This window comes from Nothoprocta perdicaria, unplaced genomic scaffold, assembly GCF_003342845.1.
Source record: "Nothoprocta perdicaria isolate Ctin4 unplaced genomic scaffold, notPer1 scaffold_255, whole genome shotgun sequence".
NCBI lineage: Eukaryota > Metazoa > Chordata > Aves > Tinamiformes > Tinamidae > Nothoprocta > Nothoprocta perdicaria.
The window spans coordinates 428,489-451,756 of NW_020455483.1; the positions used below are offsets into that span (position 1 = coordinate 428,489).

At 36.7% G+C, this 23,268-nt stretch overlaps 1 protein-coding gene across 2 annotated transcripts in view; it reads left to right on the forward strand.

The window, feature by feature from the left end:
* PUDP (pseudouridine 5'-phosphatase) overlaps positions 1 to 23,268 on the forward strand; it is a 66,632-nt gene that overhangs the window by 37,657 nt on the left and 5,707 nt on the right. For both annotated transcript variants that reach the window (XM_026040395.1, XM_026040396.1), the window contains exon 3: positions 119 to 348. In XM_026040395.1, the coding sequence (XP_025896180.1) occupies positions 119 to 348 (230 nt within the window). The remainder of the gene's footprint in view (positions 1 to 118; positions 349 to 23,268) is intronic.

Consider the following 23,268-nt stretch of genomic DNA (forward strand, 5'->3'; position numbering starts at 1 on the left):
TTGCTATGTTTCATCAGAGGGTGTTGTTAGGATACTGCTAAATGTATTATAGCATTATATTAATAGAAATGTGTGTGTTTGTATTATATATATTATATAGAATATTTTTGTCTTGCAGGGGTTGATAAGTTCATCCGTCATTTACACAAACACAGGATACCCATTGCTGTTGCCACTAGCTCAGCTGAAGTGACATTTCAGATGAAAACATCCAGACACAAAGACTTCTTTGGTCTTTTTCATCATATTGTGTTGGGAGATGACCCTGAGGTGAAGCATGGCAAGCCGCAGCCTGATTCATTTCTAGTTTGTGCAAAGAGATTTGATCCCCCTGCACCTCCAGAAAAGGTAAGGAGGGAACAAATTAGCTAAAAAGCTATCAAAGAACTGTCCAGGCTACATTTAAAAAGTCATCAACTTCTTTTCAAAAATGTTTATATTGCTGAAGCAAGAGATCCTCAAAAGTGTGATTTTTTTCTTTCACTATAATGACTAAAAGTGTAAATGATTTAAAATCAGTTTGACAAATCTTTCTGAAACAAGAAAGGTATTTTCATTCGCTATCAGATATACAACTTGCAAAACTTGATTTTAGAATGGAAGTTTGTAGACAGACTACTTGAAAAATATATTAACAGCTGAAGTAATTTGTTCACATCTATGTAACTTGCCTTTTTCCTTAGAATATGTATTTTTTTTTTCCCTTGTCTCTCCTGTGTGAATCAGAAGTTCTTAAGTTTTGGAGTTTCAGTATTGCATAAATCACATTGCTTTAAACTCAGCTTTAAGTGGATTAGATTACAATTATTATTTCCTTAATAGGGCAGTCGAGAAAAAATAGGTTTACAAATATACCTGGAATCATTAGCTAAGATCTTTCAGGATTTCATGCTATTTCAAGTTCTGATCCTGAATCTGTGTGGTRTTTTTGTGGGCTAGGAATATGAAGTAATACAAGATGGATGCAGACTAAAATACTGTGACATACATTGTTAGCCAAACTACCATTTCTTGGTTGTCCACTTGTCATTCTTTTTGAATGCATCAACTTTGTTTGGAAACTTGGCTATCCAAGGTGAACAGTGAAATAAAGAAGARTATTTTGCTTGTTTATCATGTAAAATTTGTCTAGAGAAAAAGAATGAATATGTATAAATGTGCATAAATAGATTATATTAAATCTGTGTTATGATTTGTTGTAACTCTTAAGAAATTATRAAAGCATGCTGTCGCATTTCCTTGTCACCACTAGATATTCAGAAAAGGTATTCTAAATTTGCATCATCATATTCCTGCAGATGGCTGGTGTGTGCATGTGGTAGGTTCATGTGCAAGTAGGCTTCATATGACATGTTCCAATGTTGCAGCATCTGAGTAGCAAAACTGTAAATCTCAGCTTAGAGTCCACTGTTTATTAATTTTGACTATGCTAATTTTCAATTTAGAGCAAATATTGGGAGCAGTTTCAGGAGAGGGAGAATGGAGTTTTGTTCTGTTTGTTTTATTTGGTGTATGGTCATATCTAAAAAAGTCACAACAGTCACAGCATGGGGATTTAACACAAAGATGAAATTCCAAGAGCAGCTATCCAAGCACTACAGGCAAAACAACCTAAAACATTCATGACCAAACTGCATTTTAGTGATGGTGTGCACTGTGTTTACTCCCAAGTGGTAAACTAACAGAGCTACAGTTTGAGGCTTGATGCTGAAAATCAGTAACATACAAGTTTGCTGCAGTATGTCAGGATGTACAGGAAACCAAGTATTATCAAAGCATTTGGTATTCAGCCACATGTATCTATGCAGGATGTGATCTGGATGCCTTGCTTTCCATTAAACCTAGTCTGGTCCCTGCATTGCACRCAAGTGACTGAAAAGCTATATGAGGTTCCTTGGACCTCTGTGTCCCCTTTAGAGATGGAGATTGATGGATGTGCACCTGGAGAGGACTTCCAGTTTAGCTTCCTACAAAAGCAGTCAAGTGTGCCCCAGAACTGCTCAGTGAAACAAATCATTATCTATGAACTGAGGACTCCCAAGAGGTTTGCTTCAGAAGTTCACTACTGCACCAAACCCAAATATTATGTAGCCCTAGGAGGCCAAATCCAAAACTTGGCAAAAGCGTCATATCAGCCTCTTAATTCTTGCTGTAGAAGCACACATCTATAGGCAGGCAGTTCTAAAATCATATAACAGATATTATGTCTGTTCTAATTGTGCATTAGAGAGTTTCTTAAATGTTGATCCTTTAGATTTACAGTATCTGGTGAACCAGGAACTTAGTAAGCATAAAGGTGAGATTCATCACAGTGCAGGAATTTGAAATCCAGTATAATGTGAATCCACGATAAATCTTGCTATCTTTTGATCTGGGGAATTTCGTATGAACTTTCAGCAGCAATAATATATGCACTGTGATATGAGTAGCTAAATCGGTCAAGCAAACAACCAGCACTTCAAACACTAGGAATTTTGTCTTAGACTCAAATAATGTTAAAAATTTGGTAGGGAGTGTGTGCCAAGTTCTTCTCTCAAATTGCTTTTGCATATGCAAATGCAACTCATGTCAAAACCAGCTGGAGAAACAATTTGTGTTTGAATATTGTAAAGATATCGTGCCATAATGTTCAAAACATTGTGTTCTTTTTATGTGTTTTATTTTGGTAATTGAGGGGAAAAAATGTACAAAGAGTATTATTTTTGCATATGTTTTATTGTTTTCCTGCATTTACATGTTCGTAATTTGGAAAGTAAGTTCCAAATTTTTATAGGATTAGTTACTTAGTATTTTTTTTTTACAAACGGAATTTCTCTTTCCTGCTGGGAAATGGATCCTTTAAAATGTTCTGCAAAGATAGAATCAGAATTTAATTGATGACAATTCACAGCCAATGTCTGTGAAATTTGATAAATTCAGGCTAAACAAGGAAACAAAAATGCTTTTACCACATAGTATTTTTCTACTGGATTCTGAATTAAAGGAGATAAATGATTTTTAAACATGATAAATGATTTTTAAATTTTTTTGGAATTCCTATATATTTAAATATTACTCTTTGTTTTAATAAGTATGTTTTAAGAGTTTATAAAAAATGTTCTGTGCATGTACACATTTATTTAAAATATGTGTATCAACTGTGAATTTCTCAAAGCAGTCTCAAATCAATTTTGCTTCATAGGGACAAAAACATTATGTTGCTACAATACAAATTTATCCTAGAGGATTTCAGACATTTACATTCAGACATTTAAATACTTACTTCAAATATATTCAAATCAGTGTTATGTACGAGTGAGTTAAATAATTACCTTCATGAGGATCTGGAGGGTCAAGGCCTTTCTTTCCAGTATTTGAGGATGTTTTCCTATAAGTTTTCAGTAAAATGAAGGACCTGCCTACTGGTGTCCTTTAAAAACAAGCAAATGCCATTTATATCCATTGYGTAAAAGAAAACAAGGTTGCAGTAATGCAAATATTTGTAATTCTCTTATGAAGAATCAGTTTAATAAAATCAGTACAATCTATATAATCTCTATTATTATATAAACTAATCTATATAATTCATTGTAACTATTTTAAAAAAATCTCGTGATTTTAAATTATTGCTTTAAGACTTTTTCTTTGCAGTTTCATTCATTTCTAATTAATTAATGGACTTCATAGTTATGAATAATCTCTGTACCAAGKCTAGTGAGAATTCATTAAAAATTTTTGGACTGAATAAATGACATTAGGATTTATCAGTCTCAGTGGAGTTGAGAAAGAAAAAGAAATTCAAAGATAAAGGTTTTCGAGAATTTAGCTGCAAAAGATGYTGCAAAAAAAATAATAGAAATTCTGGACATTGACCGGAGGTAATATTAGCTTGTATTGTGTAAGGAAAACATAAGATGAAGGTGGATGATTTGGCACTTAACGTGAACATCATTATTGTGAGCATGTGTAGAACTAGTTGCCAAAAATGGATTTTTATTTCTAATCCTTCCTATGCATTTTTCTTTAAGTCCTTCTCCTCTCCCTCACAACTTCACCACTTTAGTATGTGCGACACATGAACTTACATGGTTTTCAGATAAGCAATTATTTTTAGAGGTGTTTCTGTTATGCATTATGTATACTTGGAGGTTGAATTTCTGGGAGTACTTTAGATGAGGTACAGAAATTACAAAGAAAAGAACCACAACTTTCAGTGGTGCACTGAGCTGTGAGTTGGAAGGCTTGTTGTCGGAATCATGTATTTTAGTCATCAAAAGTCTGTTCTGTTCCATTTGGTAAATAAATTGGCTTCTAGCCTTCCCCAAATGTTTACAGTCCACAAATTAAACATTTTATTACAGAAATAATAAAAGCATTATAAAAGAAGCATTAAATGGAAAAGCATATAGACATTTTTAAACTTGCATTTCAAACCTGTATCAATGGCCGTATTTAAAACCTTGTCAGTAGGCTATTGTCTGAATAGGCACACATTACTAATTTTTCCCTCCCTAAAATACTTTCTAAACAGATGCTCCTAGTATAAGCAATTTTGATGTGTCTGTGCTCTGCTGTTTTATCTCTTTGAACTCATCCCTTTTAACAGTCATTTTAGAATATCAGTAGATATTCATATTTGCAGTGGTATAGCCTTGATCACAGTTGTCATGTTACACTTGACTTCTAAAATGTTAGGCTGCACTCAGTGGCATAGAGAAAGCAGAGTTTGTATCTAAAAAAATAGATGGCTTTCCTCAACATGAGCTASTGAGGAATGTGCTACCATCTGCTTACTGAGTGGAGAGAGAGAAATATTCCACAAATCTGCCTAACTGCCAGTACGTTTTGTGGTAGCTTGCAGTGGCTTGGGCATGCTTCTTTGGGGAGAAAATAAAATAAATAAAATAAATACATAAAACCAACTTGACTTTCCTTTCTGTACTGATGTAACTGCAGTTCATGAATTGTTGGTGCTGAATCCTGCATCACTGTGATTTCAGTACATTCCGCGAATGCACAGAGCAGATAGGCTCTAGTTTATGATGTGTGGAAGAGTTCAGGGGTGGTTTTGTAGCTACTGTTGCTGTTTGGGGATTTTTTGTTTGTTCACTGTATTTGGCCGTTGTTTAATCACGACTTGAGTGTGTTTTTGGCCTCACTTATCTGTAAGGTTGCAGTTACACGTCAGTACTCCCCCTGCGTGCACCCCATGTGCTTCACAGTGACGGGCTCCCAGGCGGAGCGGAGGCGACTCCCTTGGCCGCGGCATGTGGCGGCAAGGAGGGCGCTCCTGGTGCCGGGGCAGAGCTGCGGAGCGGCTCACCCAGTGCTACAGATCCCTGTGTGGGAGCCGGTGCTGCCCCGGCGGCTCAGCCATTGCTACAGATCCCTGTGTGGGAGCCAGTGCTGCCACAAACGTGTGGTTTGCTCACCTGTGTAAGGAGAGCCTGGCTCACTCCCTTGGCAAGTTTATTTTACATAGGCCAGGTGTTACTCTTAGCGTTTGAGAGTATGAATGAAGTATGTCTGTGTGTGTAGTTTAGTCATTCCACAGCAATAGACTTTTTAGTGATTAAAGTGATGGAGTATATTGTATTTTGATCAGGACATTTGCACTTGTTTGCTTTCTATCCAAGATGAGATGCCAAACTCAGTAGAAGTCTTCCTTTCTGAGTTTAAAGTTCCTGAATAACTAATTTTAACTAATTTCTTGTTCTCGAGTGTTCTGAGTGTCCGGAGTTGTCCAGTCTTAACAGTTTATGTTTCTTCTTCAGGAATTAAATATCTATTCCAAATAATCTTTGTAAAGAATAATTTGAAAAGTGGTATTAGAGCACTCCTGAAATATAAAGAAAATTCAGCTCCATTAAAAAAAAAAAAGGCAACAATCCAAAATTTTTGTTTGTTTTTAAAGCACACCAGAGGAGAGCATTGTGCTTGTCTATTTGGTAAACCAGCTTTTTTAGCTCTCTTCAACGATAGTTCAGAAGTCCAAGTCTTACATCTCCCGGAGGAGTGTTCAAGCTATCACACACAACGTTAGCTGCCTAGTGTTTTCTCAGAGAGGTTCTTGACTAGAACTTCTTTTTCATGTACTTTTCTTGCTCTGCAGTGCAGCTGAAGACTTATTTCTAGAAGGCATTTAAGCAAATTACAATTTCGGTATTTAATAAATTTTGCTGGCATAGCACTGGAATTCCTTCTTTTATGGGGTAACCTGACATAAGTCAGATTTTATTGCTGTTGAGCACAACCTACTGATGAGAGGTAGCTTAACTGCCAAGGTTGTAAGATGAGCTGAGGCTCCCAGCTCTCAGGGAATGCCAGTGAGTGGTTGGCTAGAGGGGYTGCTGTGTGTTAGCTGAAGAAGTGTGGTTGGTAGGAATGATGTAAGTGTAATTACTTCTTCCTCATGAGTCAGTTGGTCTTCTTTTAAAACGTTTGTAGATCATCCATTAAAACTTAATCCTTATTCTGTTTATCAAAAGCTCTGGGTCTCATGTATAACTTATTATTTTTTCTGCAGTCTGTCAGAACCATGTAGTCTTTCGAATTGTCAGTTGGATCCAGTGGAATCATCTCACTCTTTTATTTTTAATCCTCCCAAACTGGTTTGTTGTTGTTGTTGTTCTTGTTTTTGTTTTTTTAAACTATTACAATGTTACCCTGGTGGAAATAAATTCAAAGCCTGATGCCCGACATTAATCAATAAACCAAAAAAAAAAAAMCAACAACAACAAAACAAAAAACAATAAACCCAGTGTGTAGTTTTCAAAAGGTGTCATAAAGGAAGACAATTTAAGTAAGTAGGTATTGAGCTACATAGTGTTTTATGTGATATACTGCCCACCTTGAAGTGCTTCTAGAAGCTTGGGATCACAGCAACCTTGTGGATGGGGCTTATTATGAATACAGTGCTGAACAAGCTGGTGACTGTATCCTGTACCAGCCTGAGCTGCTAAGTAGTCTGAGCCCCAGGCTCTAACTTGTGCCTGCCAAGCCTGATGGTGAAGTCTGCAGCTGTGAAGCCAACCCCTAGAATGTCCAAGGTTGGAAGGGACCTCAGAGGTCATCGAGTCCAACCCCCCTGCACACACAGGGTCACCTAGAGCAYGTGGCACAGGGCTGCATCCAAGCAGGTTTTAAAGATCTCCAAAGAAGGGGGAGACTCCACAACCTCTCTGGGCAGCCTGTTCCAGTGCTTTGTCACCCTCACAGTGAAGAAATGCTTCCTTAAGTTCCTGTGGAACTTCCGATGCTTCAGTTTGAAGCCATTTCCTCTAGTCCTATCGCTGCCCACCACTGAAAAGAGGCCGCCCCCCTCCTCCTCACTGCCTCCCTTGAGGTATTTATACACGCTGATCAGGTCCCCCCTCAGCCTCCTCTTCTCCAGGCTGAACAGACCCATCTCTCTCAGCCTTTGCTTATATGGCAGATGTTCCAGGCCCCTGATCATCCTGGTAGCCCTGCACTGGACTCTCTCCAGCAGCTCCACATTCCTCTTGTACTGGGGAGCCCAGAACTGGACGCAGTGCTCCAGATGTGGCCTCATCAGGGCTGAGGGCAGCCCCCTAAGTGCAGTGGACAGTGATGTAGGGGAAGGAAGGCTGGATGCTTGACCACACGTAGCAGTGGAGAACACCTGAAGATCACTACAAAATACTTGTTCCCAAAATACATAATAAGTCCTTATTTTATACGTACAAGGTAATTAAAGGAAAGGGGCAGTTGTAAAATTTGTCACTTATCATGGTCTCAGATGGTTTCAGATCCCTTCCCAGAAGGGATGGTTTTCTTTCTCCTCCCGAGGCATACATGTTCATGGGCAGACACACCATGTCAGCAGTGTTTATTTGTGGAGGAAAAACGAGATGTTGCATGGCTTGAATGTAATTTAGCTCTTAAGTGTTCCAGACACTGTCCATGTTACTGCACTGCATGTTTATTTATGGATGTATTTGTCTTGCAGAGATGAAAAAAGTCATTCAAACTCTATAGAAAAAAATAACCTGGTCAAGGTTTCCTTTCACTTTGAGCGCCTGACTGGAAGAAGAAAGAAGGATTAAAATTGGTTCTTAGTCTGTGGGGTATCCTAGGGTGGGGAGGAGGAAAGACTTTTTTTTTTTTTTCCCCCCCCTACTTACTTGCATTTGTCTTGATAATGTATCAAGTAGCTGCTAAGGGACATTATGAAATGTGATGCAGAATAATAATTTATGTTCTGCAGCCGTCTTTACTTCTACGTGAGGTGAGTGTGCAAGCGTAGAAAGACTGATGCACCTCCAAATTCTAAAAACATTATATACAGATTAGCAGATCACTGGAGATGAGTTGTGAATTGTTTTAGGGAACTCATTCTGGGTATTATCATATATTAATTATGCATGGTAAGTAGCAAAAAAGAGGAGGGAAAATCTTTCTTTTCTGATAAATTGCTCACTGAGTTGTCTTTCTTTTAAGACCTTGAGCCTTTTTTTGGAGATGCCAAACAGCAATCGTTGAATAATTAGCTTTTAATTAACAAGAATTTTCACACACAAAAAAATGTTTTTTAGTGTCTTTTGGGTTATAGTAAGCATGAATAAATCCTATTTCAGGAAGATATAGTGCACTGATGCTCTCTGTATCTCAAGTTGCTTCTTGTAATCACCCTGGAGCTTTTTGCAACACTGCCTTTTTCACAGTCTCAAAACAAAGAGCAAAGACTGAAACAAGAGATTGCATCCTTAGCAGCATTTTCTGTTTGTAATAGGGAGACCCCTGGAAACCTTCGACAGGAGGAGGGGGAATGTTGCTTATATATTTCCTTTTTGTTCTTTTAAGTTACTACGTCTCCTCGTTGTGGAGATTGGGTAGGTAATTTTAACAGAGCTAGCATTTGGGCCAGGATTGTGCTTATTGTGTTATGCAGTAAAACGTCTGTGTTTCTTGGCACGGTTGCAGAAGAGCTACATATAGGACCATCAATTAGCACTAACATTATTTATAGTCTAAACAGGGTGAGGTGTTTTGTTCAGGTTGATTGCTGTATTGTGCAGAAAGTGCACTTTAAAAGGTTTTTACAAAATGTACCCCATAAAGCAATATGTTTGGGAATTTTCTTTTATCATTATTGCTGTTATTGTGATAGACTAGTATACAAAAGACCTTGTAATACACAGAAAAGTTGAAGAAGTGGCAGCTCTATTTGCTAAAAAGAAAGAAAGAAAAAAATGCTTGGCATTTCCATTCCAGCATCTCTTTATCTTAGAATAATAGCATGATTCAGTGCCAAGTAGGAAATGGCTCAAGTTGAACCTCAGTAAGGCTTAAGTGATCCTGATTTGAAGTAGCAAGAAATTCTAGGTGATGGCAGAAATTCTATTTTATCAAAGGTATCTTTTTTTTTTTTTTTTGGCCCTTAAAATAATGAAGAATATAAAAATGGTTCATGCTCAGATTTGATGTCCATCTTATTCATTGCTGTCTCTGACAGTGGCTAATACCAGATGCTTAAGAACCCCTGTTGATAGAGGGAATTAATTTATCCAATTAAATTCCTTCATTCTGTTATCCTATTTTCTTGATACTGATGACTTCATAGGATAATGAGTTTATATATATTTTGCATATGTTGTGAATTTCTCATGTTTTCAGTTTCTTGAGTTTCAGCATTTTTATGTTCTGAGATGGGCAAGAAGCAAACTGCCACCAAGTATTTTAAGTCCTTTTTATCACATTCCTTTTTATTCCTTTCTCCTTAAGTAAACTTTTTGCAGATTTTTCAGACTCCCACTATATGAGACAGTCACATTTGGTTTTTGTATGTTTTTTCATAATCACTTTGATTACATTTTGTCAGACGTTCATTACAGAGGAATTTTAAGATAAAGTACTTTCTTGTTGTCTRCAGTATTCTATATGAGACTGTATTATATGTTTCTATGAATTTCTGTGAGTACAACATGAACCATATTATTTATTTTCTTGTCTTGTAGCATCTTGTTATTGTCTTGTACATCAAGCACTAATTTTCACTGAGCTGTGAGCAAGTACTTAAAGCAAATGTTTACAAGATGTACAATTCTTTTTTTCCAGCTAATGTGTATTACTTACATTTATTGACCATTATATTTCATTTACCACTTCACTGCACAGAAAACTACGTTGTCACTTTTTTTCTTATAGGCATTTCTTACCCAGCTAACCTACATAACTTTGTGTCATCAGCAGATCTTAGCAAGTATATATATAAGGCTTACTAGTCAATAATTCCCTGGGTGACACTAGAACCTTTTTAAAATGCTTCTGCAACTACTTTCTAAAACAGCTGCATTTTAATGAGAAATGTTTTTTAATTTTTAGTAACTCCATACTTAAGTTGCTTCAAAGCCTCAGGGCCTTGCTGCATAGCTAATACTAGCTGATGAGGTTTCATCCATTTCTGAAAATGTCTTCCGCTGCAGAAAATGCCTTCCTCCATTAGGAAATTGGCCTCTTCCTCCAAAACAGATCTCTGGTCACAATGATCCAATCAGTTCCTGTCTCCAGAGCACATTATTGTATCCTGCAGCTCCAGACCAAAGGATGGGAGCGTTGGAGGTTGTAGCCTTTTGTCCTGAGCTTCAAAGCTGTTACAGCCTCAAAATATTATAGATTCCAAAAAGTGCCGTCGGCAAAAAAATATAATAGTATGTAATTTATCTTATTGCTCTCTACTTGCAATAATGTAATTATCCCAAGAGAATGCCAACAAAACTTTTTATTCTACAAAGAATAGTCATGTATTTTAGCTTGAATGCATTTGCAGATTTAAGATTAGCTACGATATATCCTTTGAAGACTCTAATTCAAGTGGCAACTTTTAATTGCTCAGGCATAAAATTTTCAATGAAAGATAGGTGGGAGGCAGCAAAACAGTATTTGTGCTTGGGTTTCTTAACATTTTCCATCAGAAAATAGTTACCTTTTCTAGTTATGCTAATAACTGCTGCAACACTAATCTGATAATTTATATGGAGAGTGTGAGTGGGTGGAGCAGGAGTTTGAGGAGGAAGATGTTTGAATTAGGAAGCTTGGCATCTCAGAATCAGGTGTCCTTGAAGCTGTGAAGGACACCATGACCCTGCCCTACCATGACCATTGCTAGACCTGGGAATGCTTCCAAATTTCCTGCTTTTTTATGTACATCCTGCCTGATCACTGATTCTTTACTTCATTGCTATTCATTGTGTACATCATTTTGATATAAGCTTAATCAAAGTCATGAACCTGGGTCTGATCAATCGGCAAAACAGATGGCATGTTTAATCTTATAAGAAGTACAAATAGAGCTTGTGGAAGCCAAGTACTTTTTTTTTCCTGCTGATCTGTGTTCATTTAATGAACTTTATGCCTTTATAAGTGAACAAGTTGCCAAATTCTTATTTTAAAAGACAGACAAGTATCGTCCCTAGATTTTCCACAGGGTTAAGGAGTTAACAGAAGTCATTTTTGATAGAATTAAGAACTGAATCAGCCAGCTCTGTGTTAGCTTTCAGCTCTCTTCTCTGCTGCACTGGTCCAGCAAGGAGCAGAAGTGGTCTAAGCAAAACAAATTTCACTTAATAGCTCAGCAACAAAAAGGGGAGGAAGAAGAAAATGTACCAGTGATTCCTGAAAGAGTGTATTTTTTTTTAAGATACTGCTAAAGAAGGATGAAGAGTGTGTGCATGGAGATTGTACAAAGCACCAGAGGTCAGCATGATATAAGACACACAGTTGAAAATGGGAGAAGGAGATAAAGAACGCAATTAAGTGAAAGGATAGAGGATGCCTAGGGAGTAGAAGGAAATAAAAGCATGCCATACAGTAATTGTGGGTAAGTTAATATAGGGCCTTGAAGGTGAAAATGAAAAACTTGAATTTGTGACTACATTAAAGTAATCTATATAACTTCATTATAAATTACGAAGAGTTAATAGTGCGCAGGATCTCGCTTGTTCTTAATGCTTTCCCAGCCATTTTGTAGGGAGTGTGGATGAAGAGTCAGGAATCAGTAGATTAAGTTAATGACGTAGATACTAAAATAGTAAAAGCATTAACATTTTTGAGAGTAAGTGTTCTATGTTTTCAGGATTGGTGGATGGTGTGGCAGGGCTTACATCACAGCAAAAAACTCCTTATACATTTAGAATGTTACATATCTAAATTTAAAATCCTGTAAAAGTAGTGGAAATTCGAGTCAGCTGCAAATGTGTGCTTTGGCATGTCTTTCTCAAAGCAAAGAGATTTTCTTTAGGAGCACTGATGTTGGAGTTTCATCCTCTATTCTGTCTTGCATTAAATAATAATTCTAAGGCATTTGGACAATCTATTACTGTCCTTTTCTCTCTCCAGTCACTTGATTTCTCATCTTATCTTACAATCAGGTGAAGAGCAAGTGTGCTTGAAAGGTTATGATTTAAGTAGGCTAATGAAAGATTGTTTTACTGATACTTTGTTGTAAGCCTAATTTTTATGCTGTTTTACAACTACTCTTTATGTCTTAAATTTCTTTAATTTCCTTATGTGCCTTTAAGTCTTTATGTCTTAAATCTCCTTAATATGCTGACTATTATGTGTAATACCTATTGTTTCTCTGATGTTTTGTGGACTATTTTTGCTTTAATAATGCAATATTAATGAATGATGAATATAAGTTAAAATATCCAATAAGTGATCTTCTTTAGAAAAGGCCTTCGATATAATTTCTCACAGAAATTTGGAAAAGGACCCATTCTTTGAAAAAACTACTTAGTGTCACCAGCTTTTACACCATTTTTTAAAAAACTGTGAGCTGAGTCCTTAGCTTCCATGTCTGAGTTGAGTATGTGATCTGGCTTTGTGTAAAGTGATTACTAGTAAGAGCTTTGGGCTCAATGTCACTGCAAGGATGGAGAAATCCATCACAGAATGCTGTATTTTAATAAAAGGATTTCAGTCACTCTGCTGTACGAAGACATAATAATACTTGTGACATGCTGTGCTCTATTGCTTTAGGATCAGACTGAATATTGGAACAGCAGCAGCATAGAAAAGTAAAAATAATATGTTTAAATTGAGTCTTACCTTTCTTTTTTATTTTTTGGTCATTTCTATATGAAGTGTGCGAGTCCCCAGTCTTGCAAAAACCTCTGAAAGAAACTACTTGGATTTCTAGTCCTGCCTGTTATGAATCAAGCAGCATGTTATGCATCAACTTTAACAGAATTAGATATAAGTTTATAAGAAATATTTGCCACAATGTGCAGCAACTTATTTCTAGAAGTGCACGTTTCCATCCCTGCAAGAGAAACTAGTTCATGCTCTTTGGGTACCTTAGTCCTTCCATTTCAGTCTGTTAATAAATACCTTCCTTCTAAAAACATTTGTCAGAGTCATTTCAGTTTTCCAGGTTAGTTTCCTTGCACCTTTTACTCATTTTTCTAATTCAGTTCTTTTGAAACAAATCTTTGCCCTATTTGGCTTAAGACAACATCCCCTTTCTATTACTATTTTCCCTACCCCTGAGTCAGAAAATAGGATGTACGTGTAGTCTAGGCATAGACTGAAGGATCAAGAGATGTCTAAAATTAATATTGATTATATTGTCAYCAAATCATCATCTTTTATGGCAGAGCTGTACTAGAAAAATCTTTCATTTCTTCAAATATCTATTGATTTTTTTTCCCCTGTATTGCAGAGATTCCAGGAAATGAAGTGTACAAGAAAGAAAACATCTCCCTACAGTGAGGCCTTCTTTTAGGGGTTAATTGATTGAACAGTAGATATCAAAGACTATTATCCACTGTACTGATATTATTTGAGGAATTATTTTAATGCTTTGAGGGATTAGAAAGTGAAGCAAAGGGATGCTTAAAGTTACTGGGTACATTATATTTCACTCTTCCATAAAAGAGAAGTGAAGTATCTCAYAAAGTATCCAGTCTTGACCTCCTAATAGTAAGTCAATATTGAATTCAAATCAGGTTGCTCAGGGTTTTGTCTTGTCAGGTCTTAAAAACCTCCAAGGATGAAAACTTCATGACTTCTCTGGGCAGCTTAACCACCTTGTCGTGATTTTTTTTTCTTAAATCTAATCCAACCATCTCTTGTTTAAGTTTATGACCATCTTCACATGTTTCTCCTGCACACCTTAGTAAAGAGCCTGGCTACAGATTCTCAGTAATGTAAGTAATTCTGGCTACAAATTCTAGGATAGAGAGTCTTCTCATAAAGTACGTGCTCCAGCCCCCTCTTATTGGTTCTCAACTGTACTTGAAGTTCACTAACATCCTTCTGTTTTCTTCTTTCATTATTTTAATGCATGATGAACTTCTCAAAYGTATATATTTGAGAAGTGTTAGCTGTTACTAAAGCTGTTTCTGTTACTAAATAGTAACAGAAATTCATAATCAAGCCTTTTTGGAACAAATATATAATTAATTTATGAACCAACTAGCCTTCCACAATTACTTAATTTTCTTGGCAGAAGAATTTTTTTATGTGTTTAAAGAGGAATTTTCTRTGTTTAAAGAGGTCTTTCCCAACCATAATGATTCTATGACCTGTTCATTCTGTGTTCTATTCCATTTATAGAATATATAGAATGTATAGAAACCTAACACTTATTTTAGTTTTAACTTATAGTTAGGGAGATGCATAGCTTGGATATACAAAGTAAACTATAAACCAAAGGGCTGTAGCCCTTTTCTGCTTCCCATACACACTGCCCAAATGTGGGGGCTATTTTTACATTGCATCTGGTACAGAGACCATTGTGACCTCCTTTAATCTAAACCATTTCTCCTGAGACCACTTCTGTGTTCCTTTTCAAGTGACAAAAATTAAAGACACCACTTTTTTTTTCTTACAGAAAAATGAAAAACTTTTAACTTTATGCCTTTATTATCTTAAAAAAAAGTTTATAGGTTCATGAATACTTTCTCCTTTCCGTGTCACATAAGATTTCCTTATGTCTAACATGCTTTCCTTTCTATTTCAAGGAGAAAGAAAGAGACAGACTCTTTAAAGAGATTCTGGGTTTTCTGTTTACAGAGCAATAAATGTTTTGGAATGAACTGCAATTGTATGTGTTGTAAAATTGCTTTTGTTTGACAGGTTAATAAATCTCAATCAATAGTCTAGAATGACTAGAGATATTAAAAGCTCATGCAGCCTTACAAAGCAAAATAACTCACCTTTTTGCATTTCTTAATAAACACAGCGTAGGGCTCAGTACTCTTCCACTTGAGCGTGTGTCTCATTTTATTTGCAAATGGCTTTATTTATGGATCTTTCGCAGAGTTTGCTTTTTTTTAACTTCTATGGAGAGTACAAACAAAAATCTCTCTAATTCTCAAAGAAAAAAAATAACTGTGATTCTTCAACAAACGCATATGTTTGTGGTGCAGACAGAGAAGTGTCAAACCTTCTGTTGAGTTCACAAGCTTTTGCTGATATCAATTAGCCTATGAGGTCTTGAGAGCTTAAATCTGCCACCTTCACACTTTCACCTGTGTTGATCCTGTGAATGCGTTTGTTTTATCACTTTTATGCATGAGTACAACCAAACAGGTCTGCTCTATATTCAGCTGGGACAACAAAGTTGAATAGGATGCATTTAGAAAAAGGGCTCAGTAAACAACTTTTTAGAAGATTGAGCAGAAAGGTTGGACTAGATGATCTCTAGAGGTCTCTTCCAACGTTGAATATTCTGTGATCCTTTGATTCTGTGAAGTATCTAGAGCTTGGTTGCTGATACAATCATCATTTTAAAAAGTGTTTTTTTGGGTCCAAAGTAAGTCCTCCAACTTAATTGCTCAGACCTAAATTTTAATAGACTGCAAAAGGGCACTTCAAACAACAAAATCAGAATACTGCCCATTTTTTTCTGAATGCCCTCTTCACGTTCGGTTTCTAGGATGGAAGCATGTGGAGAAGAAGTAGACAAGTGGTACAAATATCACTATGCTTTGTCTGATACACAAATTCAGTCAAGTTTGAGATGTTTGAGTGTGTATCAGCACTATTACAGAAGTATGGAATATGAATTACTACTTATTGTGTTGAATCTGCTGGAAAATTTGTCAGGGAGTTCACCCCTTGCATTTTTCAATTGCAATAAAAACAAACACAAAAAGCCTCTGTGGCCTCATCCTGTTCCTCTGTCTGACTGATAGGGATGAAGGTTTGTTAGTACAAAACACACACATAGTGTGAAATACACGCATGTACGCAATGTGGATACCATCAGTAACTGTGTTCAGACGCTCACTGTGGCACCCAGGGAGAGCCTCTTCTGCAGTGCAGCGCAGGGCCTAGAGGYCCTCTGGGCCTAGAGGCTGCTGTGATGCCCCAGGAGGGACCAGGGCTGGAGGCGCCACTGTTGAGCTCTCGTGGGCCGGTGTCTCTCCTGTGATGGACTGGAAATAACCAGGTCCAGGTGCATTTGAGCTTCTCCTGCTGTCGTCTCTCTGTGCTCCTTTGTGTGTGTGGAGATGAGATTTTCATCATGTGGTCTAACTTCATGAGTGTGTATATATATGTGTGTACATGTATATGTGCATATGAAAATGCATATAGAACTCTGTGTTGGAACAATTTTGTCTGCTAATATTCCATAAATCATCTTTGGGGTCACTGTTAGTAATGCTATTTTTCATAACCAAAGAATATTTGGAAGGAAGGCTGTTCATTAATTAAAAACTGTCCACTCAAGTTCCTTATGTTTTTTCCAAGAAGTGTGGTTAGGAAGGCACCCAAAGCAGAGAGGAAAGATCTTTTATAGGTTTGAGAAAGAAGGGAATAACATTGGAGTGAAGAAAGCCCTGGTTGACACTGTACAGTYCGTGGATTTGGAAGGTGAACTGCCACTGTTTAACAGGAGAAGAATATCTGGTTGAGAAATATCTGGTAGTGTCATGACCACAGTTTGTGCTTTCTACCTGTACATATGGTACATATGTACCATATGATACATATGTATCCTGCAAACCTAAAGGAACTCAGAGTGACAGAAACGTCACCTCATTCTAAAGTCCTCTCTTTGATGCTTTCGGGAAGATTAAAACTTTACCTAGCCAAGGTTATCAGAAATTGAATTCTAGAAAGAATAATTTTTCCTCTCTGTTTTTAATGCATTATCTCATTATATTCCATAAAACTTTTACTCCACTTATCATTGAGACTGTTATTTGCTAGTATTGAAGTGTTTTATCTGCAGATGTAGAGTCAACAATGAAAATAGAAGTTTTAGTGCCGTTCCTCACATTGTTTTTCTTGCTAAGATAAGGACTTACAGACCTTTAAAGAATACAAAAGCAGCTTTAGCTACACCTTCAAGACCTGCAGACCAGAAACATATATCTCCTAGATAATGTACATAAGAGAAATTTTAGTCTTCACTCTAGGTATTATATTTATCATCTGATTTATGACTTTTTTTTTTCTAGTTAACCTTAGAAAACCTCTGCTTAACCTTACCTGCATCCTATTAGAATAACTGAAATAAATTAACGAGGTTTTAAAATAGGATAGAGAGAAAATACTAGCACTTCTAATCAGAAGCAATTGGAAGAAAATCACCTGCGATGTATCTTGTATACTGACTGAGTCATGATGTGTTTGAGATCGTCCTTTGCTTTTCTACCTGRCAACCTGTCCTCCTCCTTTTCTTTTTTTTTTCTTTTTTTCCTGTAGTCGCAGCATTTTTTCTTCTCATAGCCAGTAGTCTTTGACCGGATTGTGTGGCAGCAATACTTTGTCACCTTGACATTCCTGCTGCAGTCTAGTTTCCCCTGGGAATCCTTATAGTCTGTTTGGGAGCTGAAGCTTCCAAGTTATCAGCTAAACACTGCTCATAGCCCTCAGCTGCCTGTCAATTTATCCAGACTCTCAGCAGTACTTGTGGCCGTGCCTAATTCAGGACCAAGCATGTTGCTGTAATATGGGTGATTCCTTTCAGTTCATGTGTCACAGTGGTTAGAAGGATGTAAAATCACTGTTTGCAGGATGCCACTTCAGTCATGCTAGTGTAAAAATGGATGTAATTTAATTTTAAAAGAGAAAAGAGGGGAGTTGGCAAGGCTCTGGAGAGAATGCTTAACTCATACTCCAAAACAAATGCATGTTACCATCATGTACACCCTAATTCATACTTATCCTTGATGTAAGTTGCAGATGACTTTAGTGGTTTTATTCATATACTTAGAGTCAGCCTGGCACAAGAATTTGTAGGGAAGTGAATTTGCTATCGACTTGAATGTGAAGTACTGTAGTCTGCTTATATGGCGTGCGGGATGATTGAGTCCCCTCCTAATGGAACAGTTTATCACCTCATCATAGGTCCTGTAATGGCAGCTTATCTGTATATTTTGTCTCTATTTTTGTGTATTTGTCATTACAACCTTTAAATGTAGGAAGTTCCATTACAGTGCTGTCTGTCTCTGCACCGTGGTGTGGCTGAACACCTTTTGAACAGAAAAGTACAGCAAATTGATCTTGTACTCTTGAGAAACATTAATTTATATAATTTATTTTACTTTCCCCAAAGAAATCATTTTACTGCAAGTTTAGTGACCTTGATTAATGAAAGTCATTAAAAAATGGCTTCATTTCTTCTTTGTAAAGTTACAAAACAGCAGTTCACACTAGATATTTAAGGTTCAAGTGTTTATCCAATATGTACAAGTTCACGGTTCATATTTTTTCCAACTTTTCCAGCTTATTTGTATACTTTGTTAGTTTGAAGTTTGAAAGAAGATTGTTTTTCTTCAGGAGTACGAAGAGTTAAAATGTAACACGGCTACATCTTCCCGTTCACTGTGGGCCAGTGGCACTGTGTAATGTACGGGTCAGTGAGAAGGCTCTACTGTTAAGAAAAAAAAGGTCCTATTTCTGTGGCTTTCTCCACACCCAGTGAGAGCCTGTCTTAAAGGTGAATGCTTACCTTCAACCCTTCTTTCTTTTTTGAAGAAGTTAGGAAATCTTTCTTTGAAGTATGTGTGGTACTCACAAGTCATTTTTAAAATTTCTGTCAAAGATGATAGAATGCATTAAAGATAGAAACATTAGAGATGATGTTTAAATCAGTTTACATATCAGTATACAAGTTCATATTTTGGGGGGAACTATATAAGGAGACATCATAAACCAAAATGAAATTATTGCCGAAAAAAGATTTCTTGAAAAAAATTGTTTAGGAAAATATTTTGAAAAACACAGATCAGACAGGTATGTATCTTTCAAATCTCTAGCTTGTTTGTTTGCTGTTTAGAAGTAGGCATATTTGTGCTTGTAGTGCTTGTATTCTGGCTTTTTCTTTTTTTTTCTTTTTTTTTTTTTCCTTTTCTAGTTTGTATATTACTGTCATGTCTTTATCCATAAAATACTGTCACTTAGAAATAAAACACTTTGGTTTCACATGCATGGAAAAAGACTATCTTTAATTCAAATAAGGTAGAAATTACTTTGAAAATGATATTATTGTACATATTTGATTTTTTTAAATTATTTTTACCTACAAATAAGACTTTATCAGTTTTTCACTGGTTTTGAGCTGGAAGAGTGAGGAAATGAAATAGAAGTACTCTAAAAAGCAGAATAAGAATGTAGTATCTCCTAAGCAGAACAAGAATGTAGTATCTCTTATAGACAAAGAAAAAAGATAAACTTTATAGGAATAAAACATTAAGTTATTAGGTAGGGCACAATAAATGAGGTTCTAAAACCTCATTTTAAAACAAAAACAATGCAACTGTTTATTCAGAATTTTTGCAGTGGCAAAAAAAAAAAAAAAAAAAAAAAAAAAAAAAAAAGCCCAAATGCATCTGTTAAAAAGATACCTGCATGTGTATCTAAATAAATATGTGAATATGAGGGTTACAGGTACAACATAGTGCTTTCTCTGCACCATGTTAGCAGTAATTTTCCCATCCTGAGATGAGTATCTTTCTGGAGAAGTCTTCTGAGCCTGCATGAGGTGTTGTTCTCTGGGTAGCTCCACCTGGGTCGCCYGTCGGAAATTCGGCAACCAGGAAGATTAGGGGCTTGAAGCACGTAAGACACAATGAGAGACTGTGAGAACTGGGTTTGTTCAGCTTGGAAAGAAATAGCTGTGAAGAGATCTTACTCATGTCTAAAGTTCTTGTTAGAATTTGTAGAGGAGGTGAGGTCACTGCAAAGTGRTAGGGACAGTAAGGAACAGATCTGAGCGGGAATGCAGGAAATCCTGGCTGAATATTAGCAAAGCTGTTTTTTCCACGAGGGTGGTGAAATATGGGAACAGGCTGCAGACAGGGAGTGTAGAGGCTCTGTCCTTGGTGGTGCTAGAAACTGCTCAAGGCCTTGATCAACCTTCCCTTACTGGAAGGGGGTAGGAGTAGGTGACTTCCAGTGGTGACTTCCAGTGTAAATTGTTCTMTCAATCAGGAACCAAGATGCATTTACATGCATATGCTATGTATTACTTGTCACAAAAAAATCAGTGGTTTTAGTAAACTTATAAAGTGTATTTTATGTGAAAGTAAAGCAATGAAGATTAACTATTTCATTGCACAGAATTCCTCTATTAGGGTGCTTTTAAAGATAAGTGATGCAGTAAAAAAGCGTGTTAAACAGTATCAGTAGCCCTCAATGCGGAGCATCTTGAGTATTTGCCTCGTGTCCTCCGTAAACGAACAATACTCTTCTATTGCTATTCCAAGCTGCAGTTCATTGAGTTATATTGCTGCTCTTGAGATAATTGGACACTGTTTCCGAAATGCCTGGGAATTTCTTGAGGCCTGTAACACAAGATGCCGCACAAAGTTCTTAGTGTGTTGTCCTCTAAACACACAATCCTCTATAAAAAGAATGCTCCAGCCATCCGGAATGATCAGAATAACCCCGCATGTAAATGTGACCTTCTCTGTGCTTCACAGAGTCGCAGTGTCTGAGTCCAGCTGTCAGTCACAGAGGCACTTTCTTTCACTTGATTGAATCCTGAATAGAAGCAAGAAACTCGAAATTTCTTCATGTTCTTCCCCTTTCCAAACTGTTTTGCTCCTTCTAGTCCACCTTAGGATGCTGCTTTATGAACTGGCTTGTGAGCAAAGAGCTTAATATGAGTTTTTGAGTCATAAAGAATGGTGGTTAGTATTCTGAGTTCTGGTATGCCTAATTCATTTGATTACAAGTAAGTTCACAGCTTGTTTGTTCATTTGCACATCATTTAAATAATCTTAGCTTACTGCTTATTTTCTGTAGTAAAACTAACCTGAGGGACTGCAAGCTGCATAGCTTCCTTAAACAATGTATTTAACTGGATGTTGTTATCCTTGACTAGTTAAATTGGCATATGTCTTTAAAATTAAATGTAATGTAATTCCTTATTGCGGCTRAAACTTTTCCCAGCTATTTTTGGAAAGAGCAGAAGTCCAAAATTAGAATCATTAATCGAATTATTATTTTTTTTGTTAATTCTTCAGACAGTTAACGCAGGGGGAGGCCTAAATTGCAAATACCATAGCTGCTTAAAATGCATGTATTCAATAACATTAAAGTAAGTCTTCCGGTAAATGAGTCACCCAGATACCATCCATTTTTCTCTATTCCTAGATATCTTCTATATCAAAGAGTGGGGAAAACAAACACAAATAACCTTAATGGTAGTGCAGCAGCAATGCTATAACATATTAGTGAAGTTGTTGATGGTGCTTTCGCTCTTGTTTTGTGAGTTTCCACCACCTCTCCTAATTCATAAACCAACTTTTCAGCATCCCACCATTCARCGAGGGCTGCAGATGGGTCTGCAGTGTGTTCTGCATTACAGCGTGGTTCACAAAAATCCCTAGATCGCTCACACTGGTAGCAGTTCATCAGTAGCGTTGCTCTTTCAAAAGTTAGGAAAAGTTAGGAATCAGCAAGCAAAAGAGTTAAAAATTGTAGAACAAAACGATGTCAGTACAATAGTATTCTCTTTCAGACTAACAATTTATTTCTTAGATGCTTCTTAGTTTTGAGTTGTGACCACAGGCGATGAGCTGGGGAAAGTACAAATGCATGTTTGTCATTGAAGGGTCAGTAACTTAACTTTAAAAATGAAAAAGATACATAGTTAAACAACAGCCTTTTAGAGATGAACAACCTAGTTCTGAAGGCAATGTGGGAAACAAAATCCATGAGGATTTCAAAATCCTGAGCTAGTTGTACTTGGTGGATTTCATCCTGAGGCTCTTTTATCGGCTCACTTCAAAGTCCATTGAAGTTGATGGGGATTTTTTTGTTTGTTTGTTTTTGTGATATGATGGGATTTGAAAAAGTCATTAAATTCTTATGTGTAAGGCTGAAATGCTCATGTATACATAAATGCAAGTATCWTCACAATGGTCATACTTATCTTTGGCTTAGAGGTGTGGATGCTTGAAGGTACCTGGAAGCCACAATATTTGCATTTAGAATGTCTCCAATAGACCTTGTACAACCAATGGAAAGCACACGAATAAAGTTGTAAGGTGAATTATCTTTTAAGGTTTAATGCRATAGTAGGATCTTGCAGAGATCTCCAAATTAAAAAAAAATAAATTGTTTGTATCCATGATCTTATCTGAACTTTTTTCCAGTCAAGTAACTCTTGAATTAAGGTATTCTAAGGAGAAATTGCAGAACATGCAGAGAAGGTTATGGTAGGAAATGTTTCCAGACTGTAAATTTACAATGAGCATCATCTTTTTTGCCTCGTTGCTTTGTTAATGAAGGGAAATGACCCATGTTGATAAACAGTGAAGTTGCAGAAGTATAAGAAGCAATCCATAAGAAGCACCAAATGTAACATGTTGCATTCTGGTACCTTGTGTTTCTGTGCCATTTGAGGACAAAAGATGTAACAGTTCTCTCCTGTACCTTATCATAAAATGCAGGACACTAATCCTGTTCAAAAGTTGAGTGGTGTTCATGGGATAACCTCCCAAAGCTCTAACCTCTGATTTCAGATTTTTTCTCAGATTYAGTTGCTCTAAATGTTTTTCTAGCTGTGGCTGCCATACACTCATTTATCCATGTTCTATTCCTGCTGGGGGGAGGATAAGGGAGGCCGAGGGCCAGCAACACTAGTTCAGCAGTTATTTGATTAATGAGGCAGAAATCAGYTCTTCCACTTTATCCAGCTTTTCAAAGGACCTCTGCACAGCTACTCCCCATTTAGGGTTTAGATTAGCAACATTTGATTTAGACTATATGTTTTAAAATATCGTTATTATTTTTCCTCTCTGAACTATGAAGCCTCATATTCAGCAAGAATTATATTATTAATATTGTTTCCTCTTTTTCTCT